This window comes from Gadus chalcogrammus, chromosome 16 (assembly GCF_026213295.1).
Source record: "Gadus chalcogrammus isolate NIFS_2021 chromosome 16, NIFS_Gcha_1.0, whole genome shotgun sequence".
NCBI lineage: Eukaryota > Metazoa > Chordata > Actinopteri > Gadiformes > Gadidae > Gadus > Gadus chalcogrammus.
Genome location: NC_079427.1, coordinates 1294752 through 1307251, shown reverse-complemented (window position 1 = coordinate 1307251; position 12500 = coordinate 1294752). Strand labels below are relative to the sequence as shown.

Genomic DNA, 12500 nt, shown 5'->3' with positions numbered 1-12500 from the left:
TTAGTCAATTGAGTAGGTCCAGACTCTCTGTGCAAATGAAATGAAGTACGAGAGACTGGTAGGACCAGGCTAAATGTAACTGGGAGCCAGTGGAGGTTGTGGAGGACAGGGGGGATGTGATCTCTGAGGTGGGGGGAGCAAAGCATCAGCAAACCGCAGCCTGAGCTCCCCCAACCCCCAGTGTTCCCTCTGACCACCTCCCTCTGACCACCTCCCTCTGACCACCTCCCTCTGACCACCTCCCTCCGACCACCTCCCTCTGGTCACCTCCCTCTGACCACCTCCCTCTGACCACCTCCCTCTGACCACCTCCCTCTGACCACCTCCCTCTGACCACCTCCCTCTGGTCACCTCCCCTCTGACCACCTCCCTCTGACCACCTCCCTCTGACCACCTCCCTCTGACCACCTCCCTCTGACCACCTCCCCTCTGACCACCTCCCTCTGGTCACCTTCCTCTGAACACCTCCCCTCTGACCACCTCCCTCTGACCCGACCTCTGACCACCTCCCTCTGGTCACCTCCCCTCTGACCACCTCCCCTCTGACCACCTCCCTCTGACCACCTCCCTGTGACCACCTCCCTCTGACCACCTCCCTCTGACCACCTCCCTCTGACCACCTCCCCTCTGACCACCTCCCTCTGACCACCTCCCTCTGACCACCTCCCCTCTGACCACCTCCCTCTGACCACCTCCCTCTGACCACCTCCCTCTGACCACCTCCCTCTGACCACCTCCCCTCTGACCACCTCCCTCTGACCACCTCCCTCTGACCACCTCCCTCTGACCACCTCCCCTCTGACCACCTCCCCTCTGACCACCTCCCTCTGACCACCTCCCTCTGACCACCTCCCTCTGACCACCTCCCTCTGGTCACCTCCCTCTGACCACCTCCCTCTGACCACCTCCCTCTGACCACCTCCCTCTGACCACCTCCCTCTGGTCACCTCCCTCTGACCACCTCCCTCTGACCACCTCCCCTCTGACCACCTCCCCTCTGACCACCTCCCTCTGACCACCTCCCTCTGACCACCTCCCTCTGACCACCTCCCTCTGGTCACCTCCCTCTGACCACCTCCCTCTGACCACCTCCCTCTGGTCACCTCCCTCTGACCACCTCCCTCTGGTCACCTCCCTCTGACCACCTCCCTCTGGTCACCTCCCTCTGACCACCTCCCTCTGGTCACCTCCCTCTGGTCACCTCCCTCTGACCACCTCCCTCTGACCACCTCCCTCTGGTCACCTCCCTCTGGTCACCTCCCTCTGGTCACCTCCCTCTGACCACCTCCCCCTGGTCACCTCCCTCTGGTCACCTCCCTCTGACCACCTCCCTCTGACCACCTCCCTCTGACCACCTCCCTCTGACCACCTCCCTCTGACCACCTCCCTCTGATCACCTCCCTCTGACCACCACCCTGTGACCCGACCTCTGACCCGACCTCGTGTTCCTCTGTCCCCGTCAGGCTCCTCCTCCTCCTCCTCCCACAGCGCGGCCATGGAGCTGTCGAGCCCTTACACCTTCCCCGGGTTCCCCCCCGTCCCCGACGGCATGGGGGGGGAGCTGCCGGCCACGGCGGCCCGCCCCGACCCCTCCGCCCTGGGGGACACGGCCTACGGGGACCACCAGGACATGGACCTGCTGGCCCAGAGCTACGGCCTCACTGACGAGGAACTGCTCTCCCAGCTGCTGGAGACGCCCAACTTCCAGGCCCTGCTGTACGACCCGGGGCTCAACCTGGACCCCGACGCCGCCCCCCCCGGTAACTACGGCAACATGGAGGGGATGAGCAACAACGGCGGTGGCGGCGGCGGCGGCGGCGGCGGCGGCGGCGGCGGCGGCGGCGGCGGCGGCGGCGGTGGCGGCGGCGGCTTCGGCGCGTACGGCCAGGACTTCACCCAGTACAGCGACCTGTCCTTCAGCCACATGGTGAGCGAGAGCCAGCCGGACCCCGCAGCCCAGGGGCCCGACCCCCCCCAGGGGCCCGGGGCCTGTCAGGTGGAGGTGAAGACAGAGGTGGACCTATGAGAGGACATTGAACATTGGCGACGCGACCCCCGGAGTTTTGAGACTGTTACTATGGAGACGGGCCGCTCCCGTCGACTGATTGGCTGATCGGTTCCTTCTTGTGTGAATATTCGATGCGGGGGACATTTTAGAGGATGTTAAAACGTTGCGATGGGTCACGACGTCCTGAAGGTCTTGCTGGACAAGGCTGAGGCCCCGGGGCCGGATCACATTCCAAACTGTCGGCGCTGCTCCCTGCGTTGCCATGACGCCCAGGGCCAGCAGCACCACAGACGTAGCCTCAGCTAACGGCTGCCACGCCAAGAAGGTGAACACAAACGAAGAGCCGCACGCCACCAGAACCCTGCTGCTACGAACGGAGAGACAGACCGACAGCTGGAGAGAGACCGACAGCTGGAGAGAGACCGACAGGTGGAGAGAGACCGACAGGTGGAGATAGACCGACAGGTGGAGAGAGACCGACCGGTGGAGAGAGACCGACCGGTGGAGAGAGACCGACAGGTGGAGATAGACCGACAGCTGGAGAGAGACCGACAGGTGGAGAGAGACTGACCGGTGGAGAGAGACAGACCGGTGGAGAGAGACCGACCGGTGGAGAGAGACCGACAGGTGGAGAGAGACCGACAGGTGTGGTACGATGGACGTGGGCTGAATCAGATGTGAATGAGTGAATGATACTCGACGTTACACGTGAAGTAATCCTTTTTTTGTTGTAAAATTATGTTTGGTAAAAAATGAAATGCCTTTTAGATATTTGTATTCCTATATGCATTCATTTCTAGATTATGTCTCTTGATATGTAAGTAGTGGTCCTGCGCTTGTTACTGCATTAATTCCCTCTGGTGAATATTGAAATGTGTTTTGTATTAAAGATACGAGGCAGATGAATAGGCATGGTTCATTCATTCATCCGTCCATTCAACCACTCATAGTCCTGCAGCCCTTCCAAGGCCTCAACGTGGTCCACTCCCGACGGGCTGGCTGCCACCTGCTTGGGGACCCCGCCCTCGGTGGGTGAATGAGTGAATGTGTGTATGAATGGGTGAAGGGGAGGCAGTAATTGTAGAGAGCTTTGAGCGGCCACTGGTTAGAGAAGGGCAGAATAAATGCAGTCTGTTTACGATCGGCAGGGTAACCGTTCTGCTCCCCTGAGGGGAGGGGTGAGGGGAGGGATAAGGAGGGGTGAGGGGAGGGATAAGGAGGGGTGAGGGGAGGGAGGAGGGGGAGGGATAAGGAGGGGAGGAGGGATGAGGGCTTCTGCTACAGGAAACAAACTAATAATATCCAGCGTGGTTTAACTTCATCATTGGCTGAAATGTGTTCACACAGCCCCTCTCTAAGCTCCGCCCATCACATGTGAAACGTGTCTTTCTGCTTAATATATCTCCTGTTTTAGCTTTGGTACGACCATCTAAACACAACGTGTGTGAGCACTGTGAATGTTATGTACAAATAGAGGTGAATAAATCCAAATCCAAAACGAGGCCAACGTGATTGACATCATTCTGTATCCTGCGGGCCAATCATCTCTTTAATGAAGGGTACAGGAAGCTGAGCCCTGGTGAGAGAGGTCCCGCCTTTCGGTAGTCAGGGAGACTCTCCCCGTTCACCCCGTTTGGTTTGGGTGCACGGGTTAGGGTTCTGTTTTAGGGTTAGGGTTCTGTTTGAGGGTTGGGGTTCTGTTTTAAGGTTGGGGTTCTGTTTTAGGGTTAGGGTTCTGTTTTAAGGTTGGGGTTCTGTTTTAGGGTTAGGGTTCTGTTTTAGGGTTAGGGTTCTGTTTGAGGGTTGGGGTTCTGTTTTAAGGTTGGGGTTCTGTTTTAGGGTTAGGGTTCTGTTTTAAGGTTGGGGTTCTGTTTTAGGGTTAGGGTTCTGTTTTAAGGTTGGGGTTCTGTTTTAGGGTTAGGGTTCTGTTTTAAGGTTGGGGTTCTGTTTTAAGGTTGGGGTTCTGTTTTAGGGTTAGGGTTCTGTTTTAGGGTTAGGGTTCTGTTTTAGGGTTGGGGTTCTGTTTAAGGGTTGGGGTTCTGTTTGAGGGTTGGGGTTCTGTTTGAGGGTTGGGGTTCTGTTTTAGGGTTAGGGTTCTGTTTTAGGGTTGGGGTTCTGTTTTAGGGTTAGGGTTCTGTTTAAGGGTGAGGGTTCTGTTTAAGGGTTAGGGTTCTGTTTTAGGGTTGGGGTTCTGTTTAAGGGTTGGGGTTCTGTTTAAGGGCTAGGGTTCTGTTTTAGGGTTGGGGTTCTGTTTGAGGGTTAGGGTTCTGTTTTAGGGTTGGGGTTCTGTTTGAGGGTTAGGGTTCTGTTTTAGGGTTGGGGTTCTGTTTTAGGGTTGGGGTTCTGTTTTAGGGTTGGGGTTCTGTTTGAGGGTTGGGGTTCTGTTTGAGGGTTGGGGTTCTGTTTTAAGGTTGGGGTTCTGTTTAAGGGTTGGGGTTCTGTTTTAAGGTTGGGGTTCTGTTTAAGGGTTGGGGTTCTGTTTAAGGGTTGGGGTTCTGTTTTAGGGTTGGGGTTCTGTTTGAGGGTTAGGGTTCTGTTTTAGGGTTTGGGTTCTGTTTGAGGGTTGGGGTTCTGTTTGAGGGTTGGGGTTCTGTTTTAGGATTGGGGTTCTGTTTTAAGGTTGGGGTTCTGTTTGAGGGTTGGGGTTCTGTTTGAGGGTTGGGGTTCTGTTTTAAGGTTGGGGTTCTGTTTGAGGGTTGGGGTTCTGTTTTAGGGTTGGGGTTCTGTTTTAAGGTTGGGGTTCTGTTTGAGGGTTGGGGTTCTGTTTTAAGGTTGGGGTTCTGTTTGAGGGTTGGGGTTCTGTTTTAAGGTTGGGGTTCTGTTTGAGGGTTGGGGTTCTGTTTTAAGGTTGGGGTTCTGTTTGAGGGTTGGGGTTCTGTTTTAAGGTTGGGGTTCTGTTTAAGGGTTGGGGTTCTGTTTAAGGGTTGGGGTTCTGTTTGAGGGTTGGGGTTCTGTTTAAGGGTTGGGGTTCTGTTTAAGGGTTAGGGTTCTGTTTGAGGGTTAGGGTTCTGTTTGAGGGTTAGGGTTCTGTTTAAGGGTTGGGGTTCTGTTGTCAGTAAACTCTTGTCCACTCGCAGATCTGTCCCCTCATTTGTAACGTTGGACGGCAGAGAAGTGATTAATTCATATCTTTCCATATTTTAATTTAAAGCCCCTGCTTTTTTGGTCCACATGTCCGTTGGATCATTTGATAAATGTTGGTGACATTAATGGTGTCCCCTCCAGTACATACACAACGGTTTATACTCACTATACAGTACTGTACTACACAGAGCTGCACTGTTCTATGCTATATTATAAATACATGTTGAGCGTTACATATGATTTAACACCATCGTCTAGGAGGGGAGGGTCGTTAGGCCTGGGGGAGGTTCTGGGGTTGGTGGGGGCCCGCCCTCACGCACGGCGGTCTGTGGGTCTCTGAGGGACCTGATGGCGGTTTGACGGGGAGTCCCCGGTCTAGGGGGACTAGAACACTAAAGTGATCTCAATGTGCCCCTATTTTGGAATTACCCTATGATGGAGATGTATCACACCGTGTGTGTGTGTGTGTGTGTGTGTGTGTGTGTGTGTGTGTGTGTGTGTGTGTGTGTGTGTGTGTGTGTGTGTGTGTGTGTGTGTGTGTGTGTGTGTGTGTGTGTGTGTGTGTGTGTTATACCGGGTGCCACGTCATGACTGGATGGGATTTGAGGGGTGGTATCAAGTTCCTGTTATAATATAATACAATGAATACTTCAACTCATTTAATAAACGGCCATCGTTAAAGATGCTGTCGTAGACCAAGTGTTTATTGGTAGAGCTGTTTCATATTTAAATTCAAGAAATATGATTTCACTACTGGTGGGGCAATATTTCTACTTATTTTGACAAACATTTGCAAAATTATATTTTCCGTTGGAGGATTATTAGCCCTCCGGTTTGTGTCATAACGCTGGACTGACTTCAAAACAGGAAATTGCCACAAACAGCTCCCCAGAATAGATAGTCAAAGCCATCGTTTTTCATTCATATTTCATCACTACTCATCCCTTCCTGTTTTATTTAAATTCAGAGGAAAGGGATTCAGACTGGCACTCACAGAAAGTACCCAACTAGAGAGAGTGTGTGTGTGTGTGTGTGTGTGTGTGTGTGTGTGTGTGTGTGTGTGTGTGTGTGTGTGTGTGTGTGTGTGTGTGTGTGTGTGTGTGTGTGTGTGTGTGTGAGAGAGTGTGTTTGTGTCTGTTGCCTGCGTGTGTGTACGTGTGTACGTTTGTGTGTGTGTGTGCGTGTACGTGTGTGTGAGTGTGTTTGTGTCTGGGTGCCTGTGTGTGTGTGTGTGTGTGTGTGTGTGTGTGTGTGTGTGTGTGTGTGTGTGTGTGTGTGTGTGTGTGTGTGTGTCAGTAGACCTCAACAATCAGTCAGAGAGATGCCTGGACCTGTGGTAACGCCTGGATATGTGTCTGCAGTAGCTTTTGTCAGTTAACAGGAAACCACACACAAACCATATGAGCCACTTGCCGTTTGGAACCCAGCCCGGTGCGGACTTTCCCGGAGCGAACCAACTGAAGGAGTCAATGAACTCACTGGAAGCAATGGAGCTGAATGAAGCACTTAGCGAGTTCATACAAGTCAAATATACGATATTATGTTACTGCTGCTTAACCCGACCTTAGGCCTGCTTCTGAAATATGTTAATACACACAATACTTTTGATATAGATATAATTCGTTTTATATATGCATATAATAATACATTTTATTTATAATGCACTTTATATTCAAGAATCTCAAAGTGCTTCAGAGAAAAAAAATAACAAAAAACTATTAAAAGGGGAACCTCAAAGAAAGTTTAGCTAGATGCTCTTTTAAAGAGATGGGTTTTGAGGTTCCGTTTAAAAAGAGCTGTAGTCTCTGTATAGTGCTATAGATATATAGTTATATATATCGTTATATATGTATATAATATAGCTACCATAAAAAAAAATGAGATAAAACAATTGTATAGCTCCAATATTCAAGTTCCAGTGTTTTTGTATCTTTTCAGTAAATCCAATCAGGGATCGCTGAGCCAGGCTCACATTAACATATACCTCCTTAATGTATTACCTAATGTTGATGTTTCTTATCGTTCAATAACGAGTGTCACTCCCCTTTCCGTTGAAACAGCATTTGCAGAGTTCTTCTTTCGGTAGAATCATAAATGAATACTGTATGAGTGTTGGGAATCCGGTATTTGTGAAAGGGTGTTTCTTTGATTGCAATTCTTGCATCAGTTTCACATCCACCCGGTCTAAAAGGCCTGTGACTCAAAAACACCCTGACCATCGTAGCAACCAACCGATTTTGAGGTAATTTCCCTTTAATAACTGTCCTATTATTATAAAGCATTGTAACACGCTGCTACTCTGGTGCCATCTAGTGGGAAACTGGCACGAACGGCAACAATAGATTCTGCACTCCGCACACTTCCAAGATGTATTATTTAAGCTATCCTCGTTTTCCTTTTGGTGTCCCTAAAACAGAACCCTAACCCTAAAACAGAACCCTAATCCTTACCCTAACGATGTCATCTGCTGTCTCTAATGATGTCATCTACTGTTTTGCATTTCCTCCAATACCTTAATCGATGTTATCCATGGCGCAAGGAGGGAGGAGCTCCGATGCGAGTGGGAGGGGCTGTAGGGTTAGTGGGTGGAGCCAGTAGGCCAGGGGGAGAAATTGGAGCAAAGAAAGACCAGAGTTCTGCATATGAGGGATATTGATGCATTGTGTTTATTTGTGTGCGTCCTGGCGGTGTGTGGAGGGGGGGTTCATGTGGAGGGGTCCCGGGACGGGTCTGAGTAGGACTGGAGGAGGTTCACCAGCGTGCCCTGGAGGACAGCGTCCGTCACCCGCTGGCGCACGCAGCCCAGCTCCATCTGCCCCGGGATCAGCGTCCGGTCGGCCGACTGCAACGCAACCAGAACCAGCATCAACCAGTGGACGAGACACAGGACAGACCAGTAGAACCAGTGGAGGAGACACCGGACAGACCAGTAGAACCAGTGGAGGAGACACCGGACAGACCAGTAGAACCAGTATCAACCAGCGGACGAGACACAGGACAGACCAGTAGAACCAGTGGAGGAGACACCGGACAGACCAGTAGAACCAGTGGAGGAGACACCGGACAGACCAGTAGAACCAGTGGAGGAGACACCGGACAGACCAGTAGAACCAGTGGAGGAGACACCGGACAGACCAGTAGAACCAGTATCAACCAGTGGAGGAGACACAGGACAGACCAGTATCAACCAGTGGAGGAGACACAGGACAGACCAGTAGAACCAGTGGAGGAGACACAGGACAGACCAGTATCAACCAGTGGAGGAGACACAGGACAGACCAGTAGAACCAGTGGAGGAGACACAGGACAGACCAGTAGAACCAGTATCAACCAGTGGAGGAGACACCGGACAGACCAGTAGAACCAGTATCAACCAGTGGAGGTGACACAGGACAGACCAGTAGATCCAGTATCAACCAGTGGAGGAGACACAGGACAGACCAGTAGAACCAGTGGAGGAGACACCGGACAGACCAGTAGAACCAGTATCAACCAGTGGAGGAGACACCGGACAGACCAGTAGAACCAGTATCAACCAGTGGAGGAGACACAGGACAGACCAGTAGAACCAGTATCAACCAGTGGAGGAGACACAGGACAGACCAGTAGAACCAGTGGAGGAGACACAGGACAGACCAGTCCTGTTACCTGGTGCTCTGCCAGAGCCTCCTTGGCCATGTAGAACTCTCTCTTGATCTTGGTCTCCACCTCCTCTGGGACATCAGGGACCATCAGGTCGATCACACGGCCACTCAGGAACACCACGTGCTGGAGGGAGGTGGAGCAGCCTCCTGTTAGACCATCTCCACCCACACCACCCCTAGCACTGTCCAACCCCTACCTGCTCCCTAGTGACCTGTCTCTGTACTGTCTAACCCCTACCTGCTCCCTAGTGACCTGTCTCTGTACTGTCTAACCCCTACCTGCTCCCTAGTGACCTGTCTCTGTACTGTCTAACCCCTACCTGCTCCCTAGTGACCTGTCTCTACTGTCTAACCCCTACCTGCTCCTTAATGACCTGTCTCTGTACTGTCTAACCCCTACCTGCTCCCTAGTGACCTGTCTCTACTGTCTAACCCCTACCTGCTCCTTAATGACCTGTCTCTGTACTGTCTAACCCCTACCTGCTCCCTAGTGACCTGTCTCTGTACTGTCTAACCCCTACCTGCTCCTTAATGACCTGTCTCTGTACTGTCTAACCCCTACCTGCTCCTTAATGACCTGTCTCTGTACTGTCTAACCCCTACCTGCTCCTTAATTACCTGTCTATGTACTGTCTAACCCCTGCCTGCTCCTTAATGACCTCTCTGTACTGTCTAACCCCTACCTGCTCCTTAATGACCTGTCTCTGTACTGTCTAACCCCTACCTGCTCCTTAATGACCTGTCTCTGTACTGTCTAACCCCTACCTGCTCCTTAATGACCTGTCTCTGTACTGTCTAACCCCTACCTGCTCCTTAATGACCTGTCTCTGGACTGTCTAACCCCTACCTGCTCCTTAATGACCTGTCTATGTACTGTCTAACCCCTACCTGCTCCTTAATGACCTGTCTCTGTACTGTCTAACCCCTACCTGATCCTTAATGACCTGTCTCTGTACTGTCTAACCCCTACCTGCTCCTTAATGACATGTCTCTGTACTGTCTAACCCCTACCTGCTCCTTAATGACCTGTCTCTGTACTGTCTAACCCCTACCTGCTCCTTAATGACATGTCTCCAGGCCTGATGGTGTATAAATGTAAACTTGCTTCGAAGACGATGACGAAGGCCAGCCTCAGAGCCAACAGCTGGTAGAACTCGGGCAGGAAGTTCCCCGTCTGATCTCTGTAGCCGCGAAACCTGCAACACGAAGGACGTGTGTATGGGGAACATAAAGTTGAGTTTCTGGGCGTGTGTGCCTGGAGGGGGGCGGGGCTTCAGACCTGCAGACGGGGTTTGATTGGCTGGTGGCGTTGGGAGGGGCGTAGGAGAGGGTGGAGTTGACGTAGCCTGCGAGGCTGCCGCCGTGGGTCCAGCGGTAGTGGAGCCGGGGTACGAAGGAGGAGCTGAAGGCCAGCAGGAAGGCCTGGACACACACACATCACACACACACACACACACACACACACACACACACACACACACACACACACACACACACACACACACACACACACACACACACACACACACACACACACACACACACACACACACACGCACGCACGCACGCACGCACACAGTCAGTCTCTCATTCTGGTCGAACGCTCTACATGTTTCCTTCTCTGGTCTGGATGATGTCTGTCTCTCTGTTTCACTGTCGGTCTCCATGTCGGTTTACCTACCCATCTATCTCCCTGTCTGCCTGTCTGTGTGTCTGCCTGTCTATCTGTGTCTGCCTGCCGGCCTTTCTGTCTGTCTGCCTGTCTACATGTCTGTCTGTCTGTCTCCCTGTCGTTTCCATACCTGTGTCTTCCTCTTTGTGTGTCTGCCTTTCTGCCTGTCTCCCTGTCTGTCTGTCTGTCTGTCTGCCTGTCTGTCTGCCTGTCTATCTGTTTCTCGCTGTCTGCCTGCCGGCCTGTCTACCTGCCTGTCTCCCTGCCTGTCTCCCTGTCTGTCTGTCTGTCTGTCTGTCTGTCTGTCTGTCTCCCTGCCTGTCTCCTTGCCTGTCTGCCTGCCTGCCTGTCTACCTGCCTGTCTCCCTCCCTCAATGTCTGTCTGCCTGCCTGCCTGCCTGTCTCCCTGTCTCCCTACCTGCCTGTCTCCCTGTCTCCCTGCCTGCCTGTCTGCCTGTCTGCCTGTCTACCTGCCTGTCTCCCTGCCTGCCTGTCTGCCTGTCTGCCTGTCTACCTGCCTGTCTGTCTGCCTGCCTGTCTGTGTGTGTGTACCTACGTTGCTGAGCACGGCCAGGTGGGAGATGAGCTCCAGGATGGTGAACCAGATGCCGATGTCGGGGACGCGCTCGGCCACGGGCCGCCGGTACTCACACACAAACTTATGGGCGTCCAGACGCACCTCCAGCCAGTTGTTGAACAGAGCAAAGAGAGGGGCCAGCGGGCAGGCCGCCACGAAGATAGTGATGAACCCGAACTGGAGCACTGTGGGAGGAGAGGGAGGAGGGAGGAGGGGGAGGGGGAGAGGGAGGAGGAGGAGAGGAGGAGGGAGGAGGGGGGGGAGGAGGGGGAGGGGGGGAGGAGGAGGGAGAGGGAGGGGGAGGAGGAGAGGGAGGAGGGAGGAGGGGGGGGAGGAGGAGGGAGAGGGAGGGGGAGGAGGGAGGAGGGAGGAGGGGGAGGAGGAGGAGGAGGAGGAGAGGGAGGAGGAGGGAGGAGGAGGAGAGGGAGGAGGAGGAGAGGGAGGAGGGGGGAGGGGGGGGAGGAGGAGGAGGAGGAGGAGGGGGAGAGGGAGGAGGAGGAGAGGAGGAGGAGGAGGAGAGGGAGGAGGGGGAGAGGGAGGAGGGGGAGGGGGGGGGAGGAGGAGGAGAGGGAGGGGGAGGGGGGGGAGGAGGAGAGGAGGAGGAGGAGGAGGAGGAGGAGGGAGGAGGGGGAGGAGGGGGAGAGGGAGGGGGGGGAGGAGGAGGAGGAGGGGGATGAGGGGAGGGGGGGGAGAGGGAGGAGGAGGAGGAGGAGGGAGGAGGGGGAGAGGGAGGAGGGGGAGGAGGGAGGAGGGGGGAGGAGGAGGAGAGGAGGAGGAGAGGGAGGAGGGAGGAGGGGGAGAGGGAGGAGGGGGAGGGGGGGGAGGAGGAGGAGAGGAGGAGGAGGAGGGGGAGGAGGGGGAGAGGGAGGAGGGGGGGAGGGAGGAGGAGGGGGAGAGGGAGGAGGGGGGGAGGGAGGAGGAGGGGAAGGAGGGGGAGGAGGAGGAGGAGGAGGGGGGAGGGGGAGGGGGAGGAGGAGGAGATAAAGGTGGGATCGGAGGTATAGGATGCCCCTCCCCTCAACGTTAACACTGTCAATCAGCTACAGAGACTCAGCCAATCACAGAGAGCCTCAAAGGGAGCCAATCAAAGAGTGTTGGGACCCACCCATCTCCAGGTACTCGCTGAACAGCCCCTCACACACCAACAGCTGGTAGTCCGTCTCCCACGGCAACGGGGGTTCCTTCTGCCCCCCGCCCTCCTCCCCCTTCCTGGCCTGCCACCAGCCCTTCAGCTTCCTGTCAGGGGAGGTCATGTGAGGTCAGAGGTCAACCGAAGAAGAGCCTTCAGGTGCCCCAGAACTTCTGATGAGATGGAGCTGGATCTGCCTCCGTCTGTACGCTGACGACGTGAGGTACAGACCCCACAGACAGACAGACAGGCAGAAAGAAAGACAGACAGACAGACAGACAGACAGACAGACAGACAGACAGACAGACAGACAGACAGACAGACAGACAGACAGACAGACAGACAGACAGACAGACAGACAGAGACTCACACACTGAGGTTCAACG

The 12500-nt window shown here is 54.0% G+C and overlaps 2 protein-coding genes across 2 annotated transcripts in view; one reads left to right on the top strand and one right to left on the bottom strand.

The window, feature by feature from the left end:
- Positions 1–3178, top strand: part of relb (v-rel avian reticuloendotheliosis viral oncogene homolog B) — a 13104-nt gene extending 9926 nt beyond the window's left edge. Inside the window, exons 11-12 of the mRNA XM_056612380.1 lie at positions 1464–1799; positions 1851–3178. Of these exons, the coding sequence (XP_056468355.1) occupies positions 1464–1799; positions 1851–2026 (512 nt within the window). The 3' untranslated portion in view covers positions 2027–3178. The remainder of the gene's footprint in view (positions 1–1463; positions 1800–1850) is intronic.
- Positions 3179–6370: 3192 nt separating this feature from the next.
- Positions 6371–12500, bottom strand: part of ano7 (anoctamin 7) — a 23624-nt gene continuing 17494 nt past the window's right edge. Inside the window, exons 16-21 of the mRNA XM_056611982.1 lie at positions 12091–12221; positions 10965–11170; positions 10016–10158; positions 9842–9932; positions 8741–8860; positions 6371–7934 (exon numbers count right to left, since the gene is read on the bottom strand). Of these exons, the coding sequence (XP_056467957.1) occupies positions 7797–7934; positions 8741–8860; positions 9842–9932; positions 10016–10158; positions 10965–11170; positions 12091–12221 (829 nt within the window). The 3' untranslated portion in view covers positions 6371–7796. The remainder of the gene's footprint in view (positions 7935–8740; positions 8861–9841; positions 9933–10015; positions 10159–10964; positions 11171–12090; positions 12222–12500) is intronic.